Source organism: Manis javanica, chromosome 1 (assembly GCF_040802235.1).
Source record: "Manis javanica isolate MJ-LG chromosome 1, MJ_LKY, whole genome shotgun sequence".
NCBI classification, from domain to species: domain Eukaryota; kingdom Metazoa; phylum Chordata; class Mammalia; order Pholidota; family Manidae; genus Manis; species Manis javanica.
The window spans coordinates 194,451,027-194,468,394 of NC_133156.1; the positions used below are offsets into that span (position 1 = coordinate 194,451,027).

At 34.8% G+C, this 17,368-nt stretch overlaps 2 protein-coding genes across 6 annotated transcripts in view; one reads left to right on the forward strand and one right to left on the reverse strand.

Annotated features, from left to right (window-relative positions):
* FANCL (FA complementation group L) overlaps positions 1–17,368 on the forward strand; it is a 171,234-nt gene that overhangs the window by 84,406 nt on the left and 69,460 nt on the right. The gene's annotated exons all lie outside the window — the stretch shown is intronic.
* Positions 1–17,368, reverse strand: part of VRK2 (VRK serine/threonine kinase 2) — a 99,698-nt gene that overhangs the window by 8,826 nt on the left and 73,504 nt on the right. For both annotated transcript variants that reach the window (XM_037020445.2, XM_037020447.2), the window contains exons 11-12: positions 16,177–16,343; positions 10,965–11,126 (exon numbers count right to left, since the gene is read on the reverse strand). In XM_037020445.2, coding sequence (XP_036876340.2) covers positions 10,965–11,126; positions 16,177–16,343 — 329 coding nt within the window. The remainder of the gene's footprint in view (positions 1–10,964; positions 11,127–16,176; positions 16,344–17,368) is intronic.

Genomic DNA, 17,368 nt, shown 5'->3' on the forward strand with positions numbered 1-17,368 from the left:
ACAAAACCCAAAAAAGTATAGTTCAAAAATCCAAGAAAGGAAAATTTTCAGGCCAAAAGAAAGCAGAAGAGAAGTAAAATAATAGAGAATAAATGGCTCAAGAAGAAAGCAAACAGCAAGATTATAGATTAAAGCAATTTACACTAATAATTACATTCAATAGAAATGGACAGATTAAAGGTGAGTTATGTCAAATTGTATACAAAACTAAGACAAACTATCTGCTGTTAACAAAAGCATACAAAGACACATTAAACACTAAACATAAAAGGATGAAAAATAATATATCATGTAAATATTAACCATAAGGAAGGCTGTAATTGCTAAAATAAGACAAAGTAGAAGAAAGATGTTTCATATCCTGACAAACAGAATAGTTAACCAAGAAGATGCAACAGTCCTAAATCTGTGTCTAATAACAGAGTATCCAAATCCATGAAGCAGGAATTTAGAGATAAAGGGAGGAACAAACAAATCCATAATTATGGTTGAAGATTTAACACTCCTTTATCATTAAGTGATAAAACAGGAGGACAGAATAAAGCATAACAATAAGGATACAGAAGGTTTGCACAGCACTATCAAACAATTTAACCTAATTGACGTTTATAGAATGGTGCATCCCAAACTTCAGAGTATACATTCTCTAAAAGTACACAAGGAGACAAAGATTAAAGATGGTGGCATGAGAGGTAAGACAGAAAACTTCTCCCAAAACCACATATAATATGAAAATATAGCAAATACATAAAATCCTGAAAGAGCAACAGGAAAGAAGACTGTGGCAGACTGTCTACAGCTGGGGAAACCAGCAGACCTCAAGTAAAAGGGTAAACTACCAAAGCCATGATCCGAAGGGACCCAAGCCCTTCCCCAACTGCAGCTCACCAGAGGGAGGAAGAGAAATGGAGAGGGGAAGGGGTGGAGGCCTAGGACTGCTGAACACACAGCCCTGGAGATCTGCTCTGAGGGCACCAACCTACATTACATGGTGTTAAAGCTAAGACAGGTAGAATACTTGTAGAGACTGAGATTGCAGCCGCTTGTGGAAAAGAGAGATTTACATCCAGCTGCTCTGGGACAAAAGGTGGGTAGTCTGAGAGACTTCCTAACAGCAAGACGGCAGCTAAAGGGGCAAGGATTGAACAGAACTTGCTGCTCAGGAGAAAGGATAGGTGGAAAAAATTGTCTGGGTGCACTCTGCCCACCAGGTTGGAAATTTTCAGGAGCTTCAGGCACTCCATTCCCCTGGGCTGGCTACGCAGTCCCAAGGCCCAACACTGCAAAATGCAGCATGCTGCACCTTCATCCCGGCCAGCACCACCTCATAAACTGACTCTGTCTGCCATTGTGCCAGGACAGCCAGAGGGTGGCCCTGCTTACAGCAGTTACAAGTGCAAAGCACAGAAGCTTCTCCCTGCATGCTCAGCACACTGGCCCTGGCGGTGGAGACAGGCACTGCAGCCGGGAAGCAGGAAAGACCTCTTTCCTTCTGTCAGGCACCAGTATCCCTTGCCTGTAACCCCTGCCATCACTCCAGGGGCTGAGCAGCCCCAGAGAGTAGAGCTTCTGGGCACTAAAGGGCACCACCTACAAATATGAAAAGTCAAAGGAACCTGGTTCAAACCAAATCCCACAAACACCAGAAAGAGGGCCAAGTGAAAATGAACTAATCAATCTTCCTGAAAGATATTTCAAAATAAAAATTATAAACATGCTCACAGACCTACAGAGGTATTCAAGAACTCAGGAAGGAAGTCAGGAATGAGATACAAACATTGTAGAATACAGTATCTAAAATGAAATATACAATGGAGGGATTTAAAAACAGACTAGATGAAGTACAGAGTAAATAAAATAGAAATTAGAGAACAGGAATACAAAGAAGCTGAGGCAAAGAGAGAAAAAAGAAGATCTCTAGAAATGAAAGAATATTGAGAGAATTGTGTGACCAGTCCAGACAGAACAATATTCCAATTACAGGGGTACCAGAAGAAGAAGAGAGAGGAAAAAGGATAGAAACTGTCTTTGAGGAATTAATTGCTGAAAACTTTTCCAATCTGGGGAAGGAGATAGTCTCTCAGGCCATGGAGGTGCACAGACCTCCCAACACAAGGGACACAAGGAAGACAACACCAAGACATAATAATAAAAATGGCAAAGACCAAGGATAAAGACAGACTATTAAAAGCAGCCAGGGAGAGAAAAAAGATCACATACAAAGGAAAACCCATTAGGCTATCTTCAGACTTCTCAACAGAAACCTTACAGGCCAGAAGGGAGTGGCATGATATATTTAATGTAATGAAGCAGAAGGGCCTTGAACCAAGAATACTCTGTCTGACAGGATTATCATTTAAATTTGAAGGAGGGTTTAATCAATTTCCAGATAAGCAAAAGCTGAGATAATTTACTTCCCCAAAACCATCCCTACATTGTATTTGGAGGGACTGCTATAGATGGAAGAGCTCATAAGGCTAAATAGCTATCACAGGATGAAATAAGGCCACAGTAAAGAAAGTAGATCAATTAATTACTAAGCAGATGCAAAATCAAATCACCCACAAAGTCAGTCAAGGAATAGACAAAGAGTACAGAATATGATACTTAAAATATAAAGCATGCAGGAGGAAGAGAAAGGAGGAAAAAAGAAAGAACCTTTAGATAGTGTTTGTTATAGAATACTAAGTGAATTAAATTACACTGTTAGATAGTAAGGAAGTTACCCTTGAATCTTTGGTAACCATGAAAGCCTGCAATAGCAATAAGTACATACTTATCAATAATCACTCTAAAAATAAATGGCCTGAATGAAACAATCAAAAGACATAGAGTCACTGAATGGATTAAAAAAAAAAAAGACCCGTCTATATGCTGCCTACAAGAGACTGACTTCAAGCCCAAAGACATACACAGATTAAAAGTGAAGGTATGGAAAAAGATATTTCATGCCACTAATAGGGACAAAAAAGCAGGAGTTTAAGTACTTTTATCAGGCAAAATAGTCTTCAAAACACAGAAAGTCACAAGAGACGAAGAAGGACATTACATCATGATAAAGGGGTCAGTCCAACAAGAGGATATCACCATTATATTTATGCACCCAACACAGGAGCACCTACATATGGGAAACAAATACTAACAGAATCAAAGGGGGAAAGAGTGCAATGCATTTATTTTAGGAGACTTCAACACACCACTCACTCCAAAGGACAGATCAACCAGACAGAAAATAAGTAAGGAGATAGAGGCATTGAACAACAGATTAGTACAGATGGACGTAGCAGACATCTACAGAAAATTCCACCTAATAGTGGCAGGATACATGTTCTCAAGCACATGAACATTTTCAGGACTAGGTCATATACTAGGCCACAAAAAGAGCCTCAGAAAACTCAAAAGTTTGCAGTTGTACAAACCAGCTTCTCAGACCACAAAAGTATGAAACTAGAAATAAATTACGCAAAGAAAACAAAAAGGCTTACAAATACATGGAGGCTTAACAACATGTTCCTAAATAATCCATGAGTCAGTGACCAAATAAAAACAGATCAAGCAATGTGTGGAGACAAATGACATCCATAACTCAACACTGCAAAATCTGTGGGATGCAGCAGAGGTCTTACTAAGAGGCAAGTATATTGCAATACAGGCTTACCTTAGGAAAGATGAACTATGTCATATGGAAAACTAAACTCGCAATTCATGAAACTAGAAAAAGAAAAATGAGGCCCAGTCAGTAGAAGGACAGACATAATAAAAATTAGAGCAGAAATAAAATCGAGAAAAGTAAAAAAACAGACTCAATGAAACCAGGAGCTGGATCTTTGAGAAAATTAACAAAAGAGATAAACCTCTAGCCAAACTTATCAAGAGAAAAAAGAGAGTCTACACATAAAAACAGAATCAGAAATGAGAAAGGAAAAATCACTATGGACACCACAGAAATACAAAGAATTATTAGAGAATCATTATTAGCATATGAGAATTATATGCTAACAAAGTGGATAACCTGGAAGAAACTGACAATTTTCTAGAAAAATACAACTTTTCAAGGCTAGAACAGAAGAAACAGGAAGAAACAGAAAATTTTACCAAACCAATTACCAACAACAAAACTGAATTGGTAACCAAAAAACTACCTAAGAACAAAATCTCTAGACCAGATGTCTTCACTGCTGAATTTTATCAAACATTTCTTGAAAATATAATATCTATCCTTCTTAAAGTTTTCCAAAAAGTAGAAGAGATGGGAATACTTCCAAACTCATTCTATAAGGCCAATATCACTCTAATACCAAAATCAGACAAAGACACCACAAAAAATAAAATTACAGACCAATATCCCTGAAGAACATAGATGCAAAAATACTCAACAAAATATTAGCAAATCGAATTCAAAAATACATCAAAAAGATCATCCACCATGATCAAGTAGGATTTACTCCAGGGATTCAAGGATGGTACAGTATATGAAAATCCATCAACATCATCCACCACATAAACAAAAAGAAGGATCACATGATCTCCATAGATACTGAAAAAGCATTTGACAAAATTCCACGTCCATTTATGAGAAAACTCTCAACAAAATGGGTATAGAGGGCAAGTACCTGACAAATCCACAGCCAACATCATACTTAAAAGTGATCAGCTGAAAGCTTTCCTTTAAAACTGAGAACAAGACAAGGATGCCCACTCTCCCCAGTTTTATTCAAAATAGTTCTGGAGGTTCTAACCATCGCAACCAGACAACACAAAAAAATAAAAGGCATTAGTAAGGAAGAAGTTAAACTGTCACTGTTTGTAGATGACATGATATTGAACATAAATAACCCTAAAGAATCCACCCCAAAACTACTAGAACTAATAAGTGAATTAGTTTTGTATCCTACAACTTCGCTTTGGTATTAGAGTGATGTTGGCCTCATTGAATGAGTTTGGAAGTATTCCCATCTCTTCTACTTTTTGGAAAACTTTAAGAAGGATGGATATTATGTTTTCAATAAATGTTTGATAATACACAAAGCAAAGTTGTAGGATACAAAATTAATAGACAGTAGTAATCTGTTGCATTCCTACACACTAACAAATGAACTAGCAGAAAGGGAAATCAGGAAAACAATTCCATTTACAATTGCATCAAAAAGAATAAAATATATAGGAATTAACCTAACCAAGGAATTGAAAGACCTATACTCTGAAAACTATAAGACACTCATGAGAGAAATTAAAGAAGATACCAATAAATGGAAATTCATCCTACACTCATGGATAGGAAGAATTAATATTGTCAAAATGGCTATCCTGCCTTAAGCAATCTATAGATTCAATGCAATCCCTATCAAAATACCAATGTCATTCTTCAATGAACTAGAACAAATAATTGTAAAGTTCATATGGAACCAGAAAAGACTCCAAATAGCCAAAGCAATCCTGAGAAGGCAGAATAAAGCTAGGAGGATTATGCTCCCCAACTTCAAGCTCTACTACAAAGCCACAGTAATCAAGATAGCTTGGTACTGGCACAAGAACAAACCTCTAGATCAATGAAACAGAATAGAGAGCCCAGATATAAACCCCCCTATATATGGTTAATTAATATATGATATAGAAGCCATGGATATACAATGGGGAAATGACAGCCTCTTCAACAAGTGGTATTGGCAAAACTGGAGAGCTACATGTAAGAGAATGAAACTGGATTATTGTTTAACTCCATACGTAAAAGTAAACTTGAAATGAACAAAGAACCTGAATGTAAGTCATGAAACCATAAAACTCTTTGAAGAAAACATAGGCAAAAATCTCTTGAATATATACCTGAGGAACATTTTCCTGAACGCATCTCCTCGGGCAAGGGAAACTAAAGCAAAAATGAACAAATGGGACTACATCAAACTAAAAGACTTCTATACAGCAAAGGATACCATCAGTAAAACAAAAAGGCATCCTACAGTATGGGAGAATATATTTGTAAATGACATATCTGAGAAGGAGTTAACATCCAAAATATATAAAGAACTCACATGCCTCAACACCCCAAAAGCATATAACCCTATTAAAAAGTGGGTGGAAGATATGAAGAGACACTTCTCCAAAGAAGAAATTCAGATGGCCAACAGGCACATGAAAAGTTGCTCCACATATCAGGGAAATGCAAATTAAAGTCACAATGAGATGTCACCTCACCCCAGTTAGGATGGCCAACATCAAAAAGACTAAGAACAACAAATGCTGGTGAGGATGCACAGAAGAGGAACTCTTCCTACACTACAGGTGGCAATGTAAATTAGTTCAACCATTGTGGAAGGCAATATGGAGGTTCCTCAAAAAACTAGAAATAGAAATACCATTTGATCCAGGAATCCCACTCCTAGGAATTTACCAAAAGACAACATTTCTCAAATTCAAAAAAACATATGCACTCCTATTTTTATTGCAGCAGTATGTATAATAGCCAAGATATGGAAACAACCTAAGTGTCCATCAGTAGATGAATGGATAAAGAAGAGGTGGTACATATACACAATTGAATACTATTCAGCTATGAGAAGAAAACAAATCCTACCATTTGCAACAACATGGATGGAGCTAGAGGGTATTATGCTCAGTGAAATAAGCCAGGTGGAGAAAGAGAAGTACCAAATGATTTCACTCATTTTGGAGTATAACAATGAAGGAAAACTGAAGGAACAAAACAGTAGCAGGCTCACAGATTCCAAGAATGGACTAGGGGTGTGGTGGGGTAGGGTAGGGTGGGTGGGGAAGAAGGGAGAAGGAGATTGAGGAGTATTATGATTGGTGCACATGGTGTGGTGGGGGTCACGGGGAAGCCAGTCACACATAAAAGACAAGTAATGACTCTGTGGCATCTTACTACACTGATGGACAGTGACTTCAATGGGGTATGGGAGGCACTTAGTAATATGGGTGAATGTATTACCCAGAATGTTTTTCATGTGAAACCTTCATAAGTGTGTATATCAGTGGTACCCTAATAAAAAAAACATGAAATAAAGAGTACACAAGGAATATTCACCAAGGTAGACATTCTTCTGGGCTATAAAACAAGTTTTAATGAATTTAAAGGATAGCAATAAATACAGGATATATTCTGATGAAAACAATTAAATTAGAAATTAGTAACAAACAGGTATCTGGAAAATCTTAAAATTACTTAGCAATTAACATACATCTAAATTATATATGGGTCAAAGAATAAGTCTAGAGTAATCAGAAAATAAATTTAACTGAATAATAATGAAAACAACATATCAAAACTTGTGAAATATAGCTAATGCACTGCTTAAAAATTTATAGCTTTAGCTATATTTTAGGAAAGAGAAAAGCCTTAAAAATCAATGATTAAAGCTTTCAATTATGAAGACTGAAAGAATAAATTAAATCCAAAATAAGTAGAAGGATAGTGCATGGAAAGAAGTGAAATAGAAAACTAATAGCAGAAAAACCAACATATCCAAAAACTGGTTCTTTGAGAAGATAAATAAAAATGATAGGCATGTGGCTGGTCTATTAAAAAAAAAAGAAAAAGGAAAGAAACTAGGTTACCATTTATTGGAATGAGAGGGGCATCAACATGGATATTGATGATGCTAAAAGGATACGAGAGTATCATAAACTACATAGTGCTGACAAATTTGACAATTTAGATTAGATGGACAATTGTTTTGAAAGATACACAGTATCAAAACCTATATAAGAAAAAAATCTAATGATCATTCCATCTGTTATAGAAAACTTGTAATTTAAAATTTACCCATAACAAAACTTTACACCAAGATGGATTTATGAAAGACAAATCTTACAATATTTTTGAAAACAGACACTTCCAACTTACATAACTCTTACAAGAATAAGATAGTTAGTTACACACTATTATTTGTCATCAGTGTAGAGATAGAAATCTTTAACAGAGTAATAGCAAATTAAATTCAGCATGACAACACTGAACAAAAGTAAGGATTCCCACTTTCACTGCAGCATTAGAAGTGCTGGCAGGTGTAATATGCCATGAAAAAAATAAAGGCATACATGTGGGAAAGGAGAAAGTAAAACTTTAGTCACAGATGACATGACTGACTGTAGAAAAAACTAAGAATATACAAAAAAAAACTACCAGAACTCATAAGTGAATTTAGGTATCTCCCAAGACACAAGCCAATATACTGTATTTCTATATACCAGCAATGGATAACTGGAATATGACATTTGTAAAAAACATATTTACAACAGACTAAGAAACAAAATAAAGATAATTTTAGTGGAAAATATGTAAGGTATCTACACTGAAAACTATAAAACGCTGTTGAGAGAGATTAAGATTTACCTAAATGGAGAGAAGTATCATGTTAATACATTAGAAGACTCAATGCTATTGGGATTTCAGTTCCCCCTAAACTGAGTTTTAGATTTAGTGCAGTCCCAATGAAAATCTCTGCTTTTTAATGGAAATTGACCATCTGGTTCTTAAATTTTATGGAAGGGACCAGAACCTAAAATTGGTATGGTATTCTTAAAGAAAAACGTTGAAGGACTTGTACCACCTTACTTCAGAGCTTGCTGTAAAGCTGCAGTAATTGTTGCAGTGTGATTTTGGTATAAGGATAGACAAATAGATTGGTAGAAGAGAAGAGAGAGTCCAGAAACAGACAAATACTTATATGGTCTGCTGACTTTTGAGAAAGGCTCTAAAGAAATAGAAAAAGGAAAATATTTTAACAAATGGTGCTGAGACAACTGGCTTTCTGTATTGAACAGAATGAACCTCAATCTATAACCTCATAACCATACACAGGAATGATCTCAGATAGCTGATAGACCCAAAAGTGAAAAGTAAAACTATAAGCCTTCTAAAAAATATATAGCAAAATAACATTGTGACCCTGAGGTAGGCAAATATTTCTTAGATTTCTTTACAGAAAAGGGAAAAAAATTGATAAATTGAACTTAAAGTAAAAATATTAACATAGTTTCTGCTAATTGAAGACACCTAAAGTAAATGAATAGGCTGGCTGCACACTTAGAGAACAGGTCCACAGAACAGATAGATATTGGACAGGACACATGCATTTAGAATATGTAAAGAATTCCTATAACTCAATAATATAAAGACAATCATCCAAATAAAAATGAATCAAAACATTTAAAAAAAGACTTCACAAAAGAAGATATATAAATAGTAAGCACATGAAAGATGCTCACAATTATTAGTCATTAGATGAATGATAATTGGAATCACCAGGAGATATTGATAGACAAATGTTGCTATGACTAATATTAAAAAGACAGACAACACCAAATGCTGGGAAGGATATTGGATGGCTGGAACATGACTGATGGGAATGTAAAATAGGAAATATTTGTCAGCATTTTATAGAATTGACCATACTTCTGTTCTATGACTCAGCAATTCCACTTCTTAGGATAAAAAATATGTATCCATAGAAGGAACTTGTGTCAGAATGCCCACAACAACTATTCTTGGTGGCTGCAGCCAGGGGCAGCCCAGATGTCCCTTAGTAGAAGAACGGAATGCACACTGTGATGCAGTTACACAATGGAATATCACTCAACACAAAAAAGAATTACTAATACATGCAACAATGTGGAAAAATTTCAAGAAAACATGCAGAATGAAAGAAGCCAGACACAAAAGAATGCATATTGTATGACTACATGTACATGAAATTCTACAAGATGCAAAACTTATCTAGTGATGAAAACCAGAGTATCAGAACAGTGGTTGTCTCGAGTCAGGGGACTGACTGAGAAAAGGAGCAAAGAGCTTTCTGGAATAATGACATCTACACACATGGGTCATCCGATATTAAAATGAACCAATTTCTTTGTTTGGAACCTGTGCATCAATATTTTTATAGTCCCTCCCTGCCTCCATATACAGGTGATTCTGGTACACAGTAAATGTTAAAAAAGAACCCTCAAGAATCTCTAAATTTTGTCACCAAAGAATATTTGTCATAAATTTTACAAATTTGCTTTAATTTTGACATCATATAACATATGTCCACTTGAAGTAGATTCCTTTGTATATCAATTTAAAAATAAAAAAACAATTATGCTGTTTTATAATATAATAAATGCAACGGATTCCTATTAGCACTAAAAAAAACACATTCCTCTCTGCATAAACTTGTATGCTTGCTGGTTAGATAAGAAATGCCTAATTTGTATGCTTCTAATTTTTGCCTTGGCTGCCAAGAAGTTCAGAGCCAAATTTAGTGCTCAGCTTAGTGATTATCATTTCAGCTGCCTAATATACCAGTTTGTGGGGGAAGGAGGTTGGGAAATGGAAGGTAGGGACATTAAATTATCCTGTTTCACACTGTAAACTACCTCAAATCATTTGGGGAAAATGACCATGTATAAATCATAAGAAATGTTGGCCACTGGGAAAAAAATTTTTTTCACTGCAGATATAAGTATTGTATGCTTTCAAGAGAGGTTAGAGTAGGAAAGACTTTTGCTTTGCCTGAATGAGTCATCTGCTAAAGGTGAGTCGCTGTCCAACCAAATGATCAAATGATGTAAAAATACATCAATTTAAAATACAACCATATTACAGAGATACTTCCTTACATTTGATTATAAGGGTGAGACTCAAGGAACCAATGTAAAAGTATGGAATATGTTAAGAGTTCCTAATGGTTCATAGATGGCATAAAAAATTTAAGTGCACTGAATTACATTCTTAGGCTAAAGAAAGAAAGCAGATCTGTACCCAAATGTGCTATCATTCTGTTTCTATGATAACTGGTGTCACCTGCTTTGATTTTTATCTACTAGATAGGATATTTTCTGTCCCTTCTCTTTTAACAAAACCATACAACCTTGGCCCTCAGAAGAAAGTAAAATATCTATTCGCAAAGGCCATATTCTAATGTAACATTGAGGGGAAAAAAAGCCTACAAAAACTCCTTCACCTGAGCGTTTTCATTGTGAAGCAATCCAATCAGCGCCTCCTCTTTTAGCACTTTTCTCCACATTGCACAGGACTCAGCACTTCTTTCACTATGGACATTTTTTTCTCTTAACCTCTTTTGCATCTGATTGACTTGCTTTGCTGCAGCCTTTCTCGAATCAACCTGTTGATACAGAGTAAGTAATAATATATAATAAAAACTTTTGACACTTGTAAAAAAAATGCATTCATGTCTAGATTTTTGAAAACTCTAAACTTGCCAAGCTTTGAAAAAAGGAAGGAATAAAAAGGAAACCAACAAATGGGTGTTACAGAAAAAAATACTAGTTGGCAAGATCCAGACCCTTTCTCATCAATAGAAGACCAATTAAAATTAGTGTCACTGTTGTACACTTTTTAGAAATTACTTCTACAGATAACTTGCTTATTGATAACGGCATTTTTACAGAAAACTGTCACATTTTAAGACTGCACATGAATTCATTATTAACCTTTGCTAGAAGTGGATCCAATATACCTTTTTAATTTAAATTCTTATTAATTAGAATCTTAGTTTTCTATCTTTGAAGTGAGCCTAATTAATGTGAATGTATAAAAGCAGCTTAGGATGTTGCTTATTTTTTCATAAAGGTAATTTTTAACCTTTGGGCAGATGATTAACAGTTTATGTCATCTAATATTGTATGTATCAGAGGTTAACTTCTACAACAAGCTTGCTGTCTGTAAGGTTTCTTTTTCACACCATGGTCTTATTTGGGAGATGACTGACTCTCAATAACCTTGAAGTAGACATGGAAAAAGAAGGGCAGTTCCCTCAGTACAGGTGGAAGATTGAAAGCCATAGTGAAGACCCTTATGTGAAGTATTTGTTCAGCAGCTTCATGTTTATCACAGCTGAAAGTGCCATCACCTTTTTTCATGGGCTAAATAGGGGGCAGAAGATAGGAAGGAACAGCACAAGGGGAAATAATGGAGTAGCGAGAGCCAAACCAAGAATGAACTCCATTGGCTGGGCAAGCAGAGCCTTAATTTGTACTCTCTCAATTTTTAGCTTTTGTTGCCAAGTGTGTTCACTCCTTCCGTTTAAAATATGCTGGTGTTTTGCGGATAGGGCTAAGCTGTCACAACACTATTTTCTATTCACCCCTCCTCCCAAATCCCAGCTTCTCAAAGGATAGCAAAGTCACTGCTTTTCAGTAACCTAGAAATTGGAATTATTTCCTAATCACTCAGGGGTTCTTTATTTCCACCACTCAGTGATCCCAAACTGCATGAACCACCTTCTGAGTCACTCTCTTCCACTGAAACTGTTGTGGTAATAAATGCTCATCATACCACTAGTGTGAAACAAAGGGTTTCCCAAAGCTGTTGTACATGGTTTTACCCTAATAAAACACTGGTTTGCCAATCACTGTGAAAATGTGTTCTGTGATATAAAGGATTAGTTGAGATATTGATTGAGGTTTTTAGTGCCTCCTATATGCTAGGCACTTTAGTTTAACAGTTTTTGGCCTGGGAGCCTCTGATGTACAAACAAAATTAGATTGAATATATTCAATCCTCTGTGAGGCTTCCTGGAAGAGATGATGGCTCCTGGATCTGCTGTCAGTTGGCCAGATGGTTAGGTTGCACTGCCATAGCATTTCTAGCTAATAAACAAAATAACTGTTGATAGAAATTCCTATTTCAAGGAAACTTTTAAAATGGTAGGAATAAAGTGGGCTGATTAAGTTTAAATCTTGATTGTAACTAAAGTAAAACTTTTTCTCAAAGATATAGAAGTAAATACAGAAAACACCCTGGGTATCCCACATAATCAAATAAGAGGATACTGTCCAAAATGTGTGTCATTTTCAAGAAAGTGGCTATTCGAATAATGTGTTTTTTATTTAATTTTTCATTGGCACTTCACAGTTCTGCAAAATCAGGAATACTTTGGACTCCTAAAATTTAATAAGCCAAAAATATAATTCAGAATATCTATGCTACTTTTTTTACAGATAATAAATACGAAGTTTAACAGAATTATTTTGAGAAAGCTCAAGAAAGAATTTTGTCAGCTTTTAAGCCCAATACAAAGATTACTATAATCAATAATAATATACCCACCCCAGGATTTGATGTGGGGACCTCAGATTTAGAGTAAATAAGGAACAAACTTTTACTTGTCTGAAATTAGGATTGCTTGAACATTCAGCTCTGACCTATGACTACTTCTCTGCCCTGTCAAGTATTTAGGAAGGATGGGTGGCTCATTATATCCAGGTGTCTATACTGTTACAATGTGGATTCAGCCATCATAATAAAGAGGAAAATATGGATAAACTGATCAAAGGATCCACTGCTGGCTCTTGAAGAAACAGCTTATTCAATTGTTGAATTGAGGCATTCAGTGCCGCTGGTTTTCTGAGTTGATTTTGGCATTTTCATCTGGGAGTTCTAGAGCTTTAGCTTACCTCAATAAACATTCTTACTGAGACATAGTTTCCTTCAGTGAATTTTGGACAATAAATCCCAGTGGATGGAATAAATAGACTGTGGTAATTCTGATGATAGATTCTTCTAATTTGACAGTGCTACCTCAGGAGCCATCAGAACTACTGGAGAGTGATTTCAGCTATACAAACCGTCATTCTGATTGAGGCAAATATTCTAAGCAAAAGATTTGCTTTCCAGGAAAAAATATCAGTGTCTCTACTCTCTTGACAAAAATTCATTTCCAATTTAACACTAGTAACAGTATTTGAGGACTTCAAGAATAAGGCTCAGTTTACGTGGAGCACTTTATGATGACTAGTAAAACCCAGTATTAGAAAAATACCTCATTTTTCTTTTGCAAAAGGATGGTGTAAGTTTGCTGATATTCTTGTGATGTGCTGTTTTTCTAATACCCAACCAAAATGCATTTTTGTTAATACTAAAAAGACACAACCACTTACACTGAAAGAAATAACATTTTAAAAAAATCAAAATTTGTTAACTCCTTTGAATACTGAATCATAGAAACATTTTATTTATCTAACTATGTTTTCTTATCCACTGACTTCTTTTTAAGTATCTATCCAAAAAGAACAAGCCAGAGACCATTCGTTATTTTGTTAAGTAATCACGAACAGAATAACAAATGCTTAATAAGGGATTTCTGTGACTAAAAATCGAGAAATTTGGGGCCATTCAGAATGATTGACATTCATTCTGGATTTAAAATGATTTTTGTTATAGAACCAATCAATTGGGGAAACTATGCTATACTTGTATCATTCAGGGGAACTGAGTACAGGACAATTTATATTGTTATATTTTGCTTTTGAACATTTTCAAGTTTGGTTTTCACGGCATTATAAAATCTTTAAGCTTTAAAAATAAAGATACTTAAGGTTTAACAACATGCTGAACATATAATTTTACTATAATTATTAAATATATTTGTGCACATTAAAAAACTAGAAATAAAGTCATTATTCAATAAATGTTGATCCACTGAGAAACATACCCTGAAATCATCTTACTGTCTGTACATTGAGGTTGATCATATAATGCTAACAAAAATTAACTAAGGTCTTAAGAATGCATATTATTGTTAGTATTTGCTTTTTACTCATTTTCCAAGTGTTCTAGTCAAGAAGGAAGAATAAAGTATTTTTGATTGAGGCTCATTGGAAAAAAAATGTTTTATAATCTATTCTCTGAGTATAACAATGGTTTTACAACAAATATCATTTGAATTTAATGAAACTGAAAATTCTAGTGGATAACAATTTTATATCAGAGGATATAGCTATCAGTTTTTAAAATGGCTTCTTTTATATTTCAATTAAGTTTATGAAACTGAGAAACTACAAAAAAGGAAAAAAATCTACTTAAATTAGTGTAGATTAACTGGTGACCATTATTGCAAGAGAAATACTGTGTCAAGGAAATGGCTCTTTGTTTTGTTGCAAAAGTGATAAAAACACAAAAGTCAATAAAACTGTTAAAATAAGTCTCAGTAATTACCAAGATCAAAATCCAGTGGCTTTTTATTAAACATGAACTTTTGTTCTGCCTTCTGCAATACGTAAATAGTGCTGACAATTGGTTTGTGAGGCACTTGCAACAATAAAATGTAATTGTATCATGAGAGAAAGGTGACAATCAGGAGATCATGAAAAAATTACATATTCTCACTGGTAGTTAATTAGCCATGCAAAACCTCCTCAAACAGATATTCTCTTCTATTAGGAATGATTACTATGCAGGCCTACAGATGTCAATACCACAGTCATTCAAATACTTCTTTCCCTACTAATTGAAGGTTGTAAAGCTCTGGTGCCAAGGTTTTGCTTCCAAAGAGCTAATTTATGAGTAGAAGGATATTTTATGTCTTCAGTTGCAGCAGCTACAAAATTCAGCAAATCAGAACCATCTGTGCACTGATACTTGACTCACCATTCATCTAGCAGCCTATCAGTCACATTAGTTTGCATCCTGCATTCTTGGCTCATGAACACTTGTGATGATCCAAAGTTCATAACAAATATTAAAAATGAATGGCATCCTGACCTCACCTTATTGTACTTGCATCAGGAAAAATATTTTTTACATATGGATAGTGTCAAGGAAGGACTGGACATTTAGTTGCCTGTCCATTAATGCTGCTGACAGAAGTCTCAGCTTAGCCCCAACCCTTTTAAAAGTTAAGCCCTAATTCTTTTATATTCTTTCAAGTTCTAATTTTTTTTTTCTGTAAGTTGGTGTATGGGAGTTTGTTGGAAGATAAAGGAGCAGTTGTAACTTTAAAAACAAAACTTTTTAAAAAGAATTACTTCTATAGATTGAAATATCAGCAGATGCAAATAATCAGGTTAAATCTAAGCATATCACTATCAAATTAAAGAAAAGCGTAAGAAAAAGCAGTAAATGAAAGTTCTTATGAATAAAATCATAAACTAAAATAAAAATAAAATAACTTTTTATCTTGCACTATTCATATCTCTATGACATCAGTGATTGCTTTATTTCTTTAATAGTACATTAAATAGGCCACATATCCTACTATTTTTCTCTAAGAGACAATAGGTCACAACTTTCAACAAAATTTCTTGGAGCTGAATTATGGGAAATATGAATTAAATGTAATAAGAAACTGGGTTGTCAGACTTATGATGAGACCTATAACAACTTCATTTGGTAGAAAAGCGTAATTGTAGGATCCCATGGACTACATTACTTACTGTTTGATTGTTTGGAGTATACACATTTATACTCTCTCCTTTGGTGGAAAATTCCAGTGGTCCTAAAGGCATTCCACCTGGGTTCAGAATTTTCTTGAGCATTTGGTAATTTGGTTTTTCATCATATGCTAAATTATAAGCACATGCCAAATATTGGGCTATTTCACCTGTGAAATATTAAACATGTCATTCATAATTGGCAAGAATTGTCAATTCATATTTCCTCTAAATCTCAGTCTCAAAATCTCTGTTCTCACACACGTATGCATGCATATGCGCGCACACACACACATCCTGAACAAAGAATGAACAATTCAATGAAAAGTCCTTTTTAAATGATATCCCAAATGGCTGAAATATAGTAATCCAGATTTCAAAAGATGGGAGAAACTAGTATTTTTTATGAACCTTTATTGATATATTTACAATACATAATCTTATCGGAGGAAGCAAATTAAAAATACAGTTAGTGATTTTGATTTATTGGATACAACGACTAAGAACTACATGAATAATATAATAGACTAGACTTAGTTCATACTTTTATGCTGAAGCATTAAATCAGTTAAAAACAAATGTTACTTACAAACTTACCTGAAAGGAAAAATATGACTGCAAATTTTAATTAAGGTTTTCATGTTGGGATGATGAACAGGACATAGATATGACCTTGAATTCTATGTTTTTAGGCATTACTGACTTTATAATTCACCAAACCTCCCTTAGGTCCTCCTTACTTAGCTAGCCCAGTGCATCTGCCACATTGTCTTCTGAGAAAGCAGGAGGATGAGAAGTTACCACCTTTGATTTTTTCTATAACGTAATCTCTGCCCTAAGACTATACAGTAAACCACCACGCCCATCCAAAAAGTTATGAACTACAAACGTAAGTACAATGAGTAGCCAGAAATTATAAACAGTTGCCTTGACACAGATGTAGTTTGCATTTTTGTTTCAGGTTGAGGTTCAATCTAGAATTGAGACATATGTAAGTGATAAGACCATATAGGGTTTATGCACTGGCATGGTTTTCATGTGTTCACAGAGATGTTTAGATATTCCACAAACTAGTTTTACATGCCTTTCTCTTTCAAAAACTTATTACTGATTCAGGTTATAAGTACATCTTACTTTCTCACTAAATTGTCTATATCCCATGCTGGGAAAATCTGGGAAGCTTTGTGGGTTGATA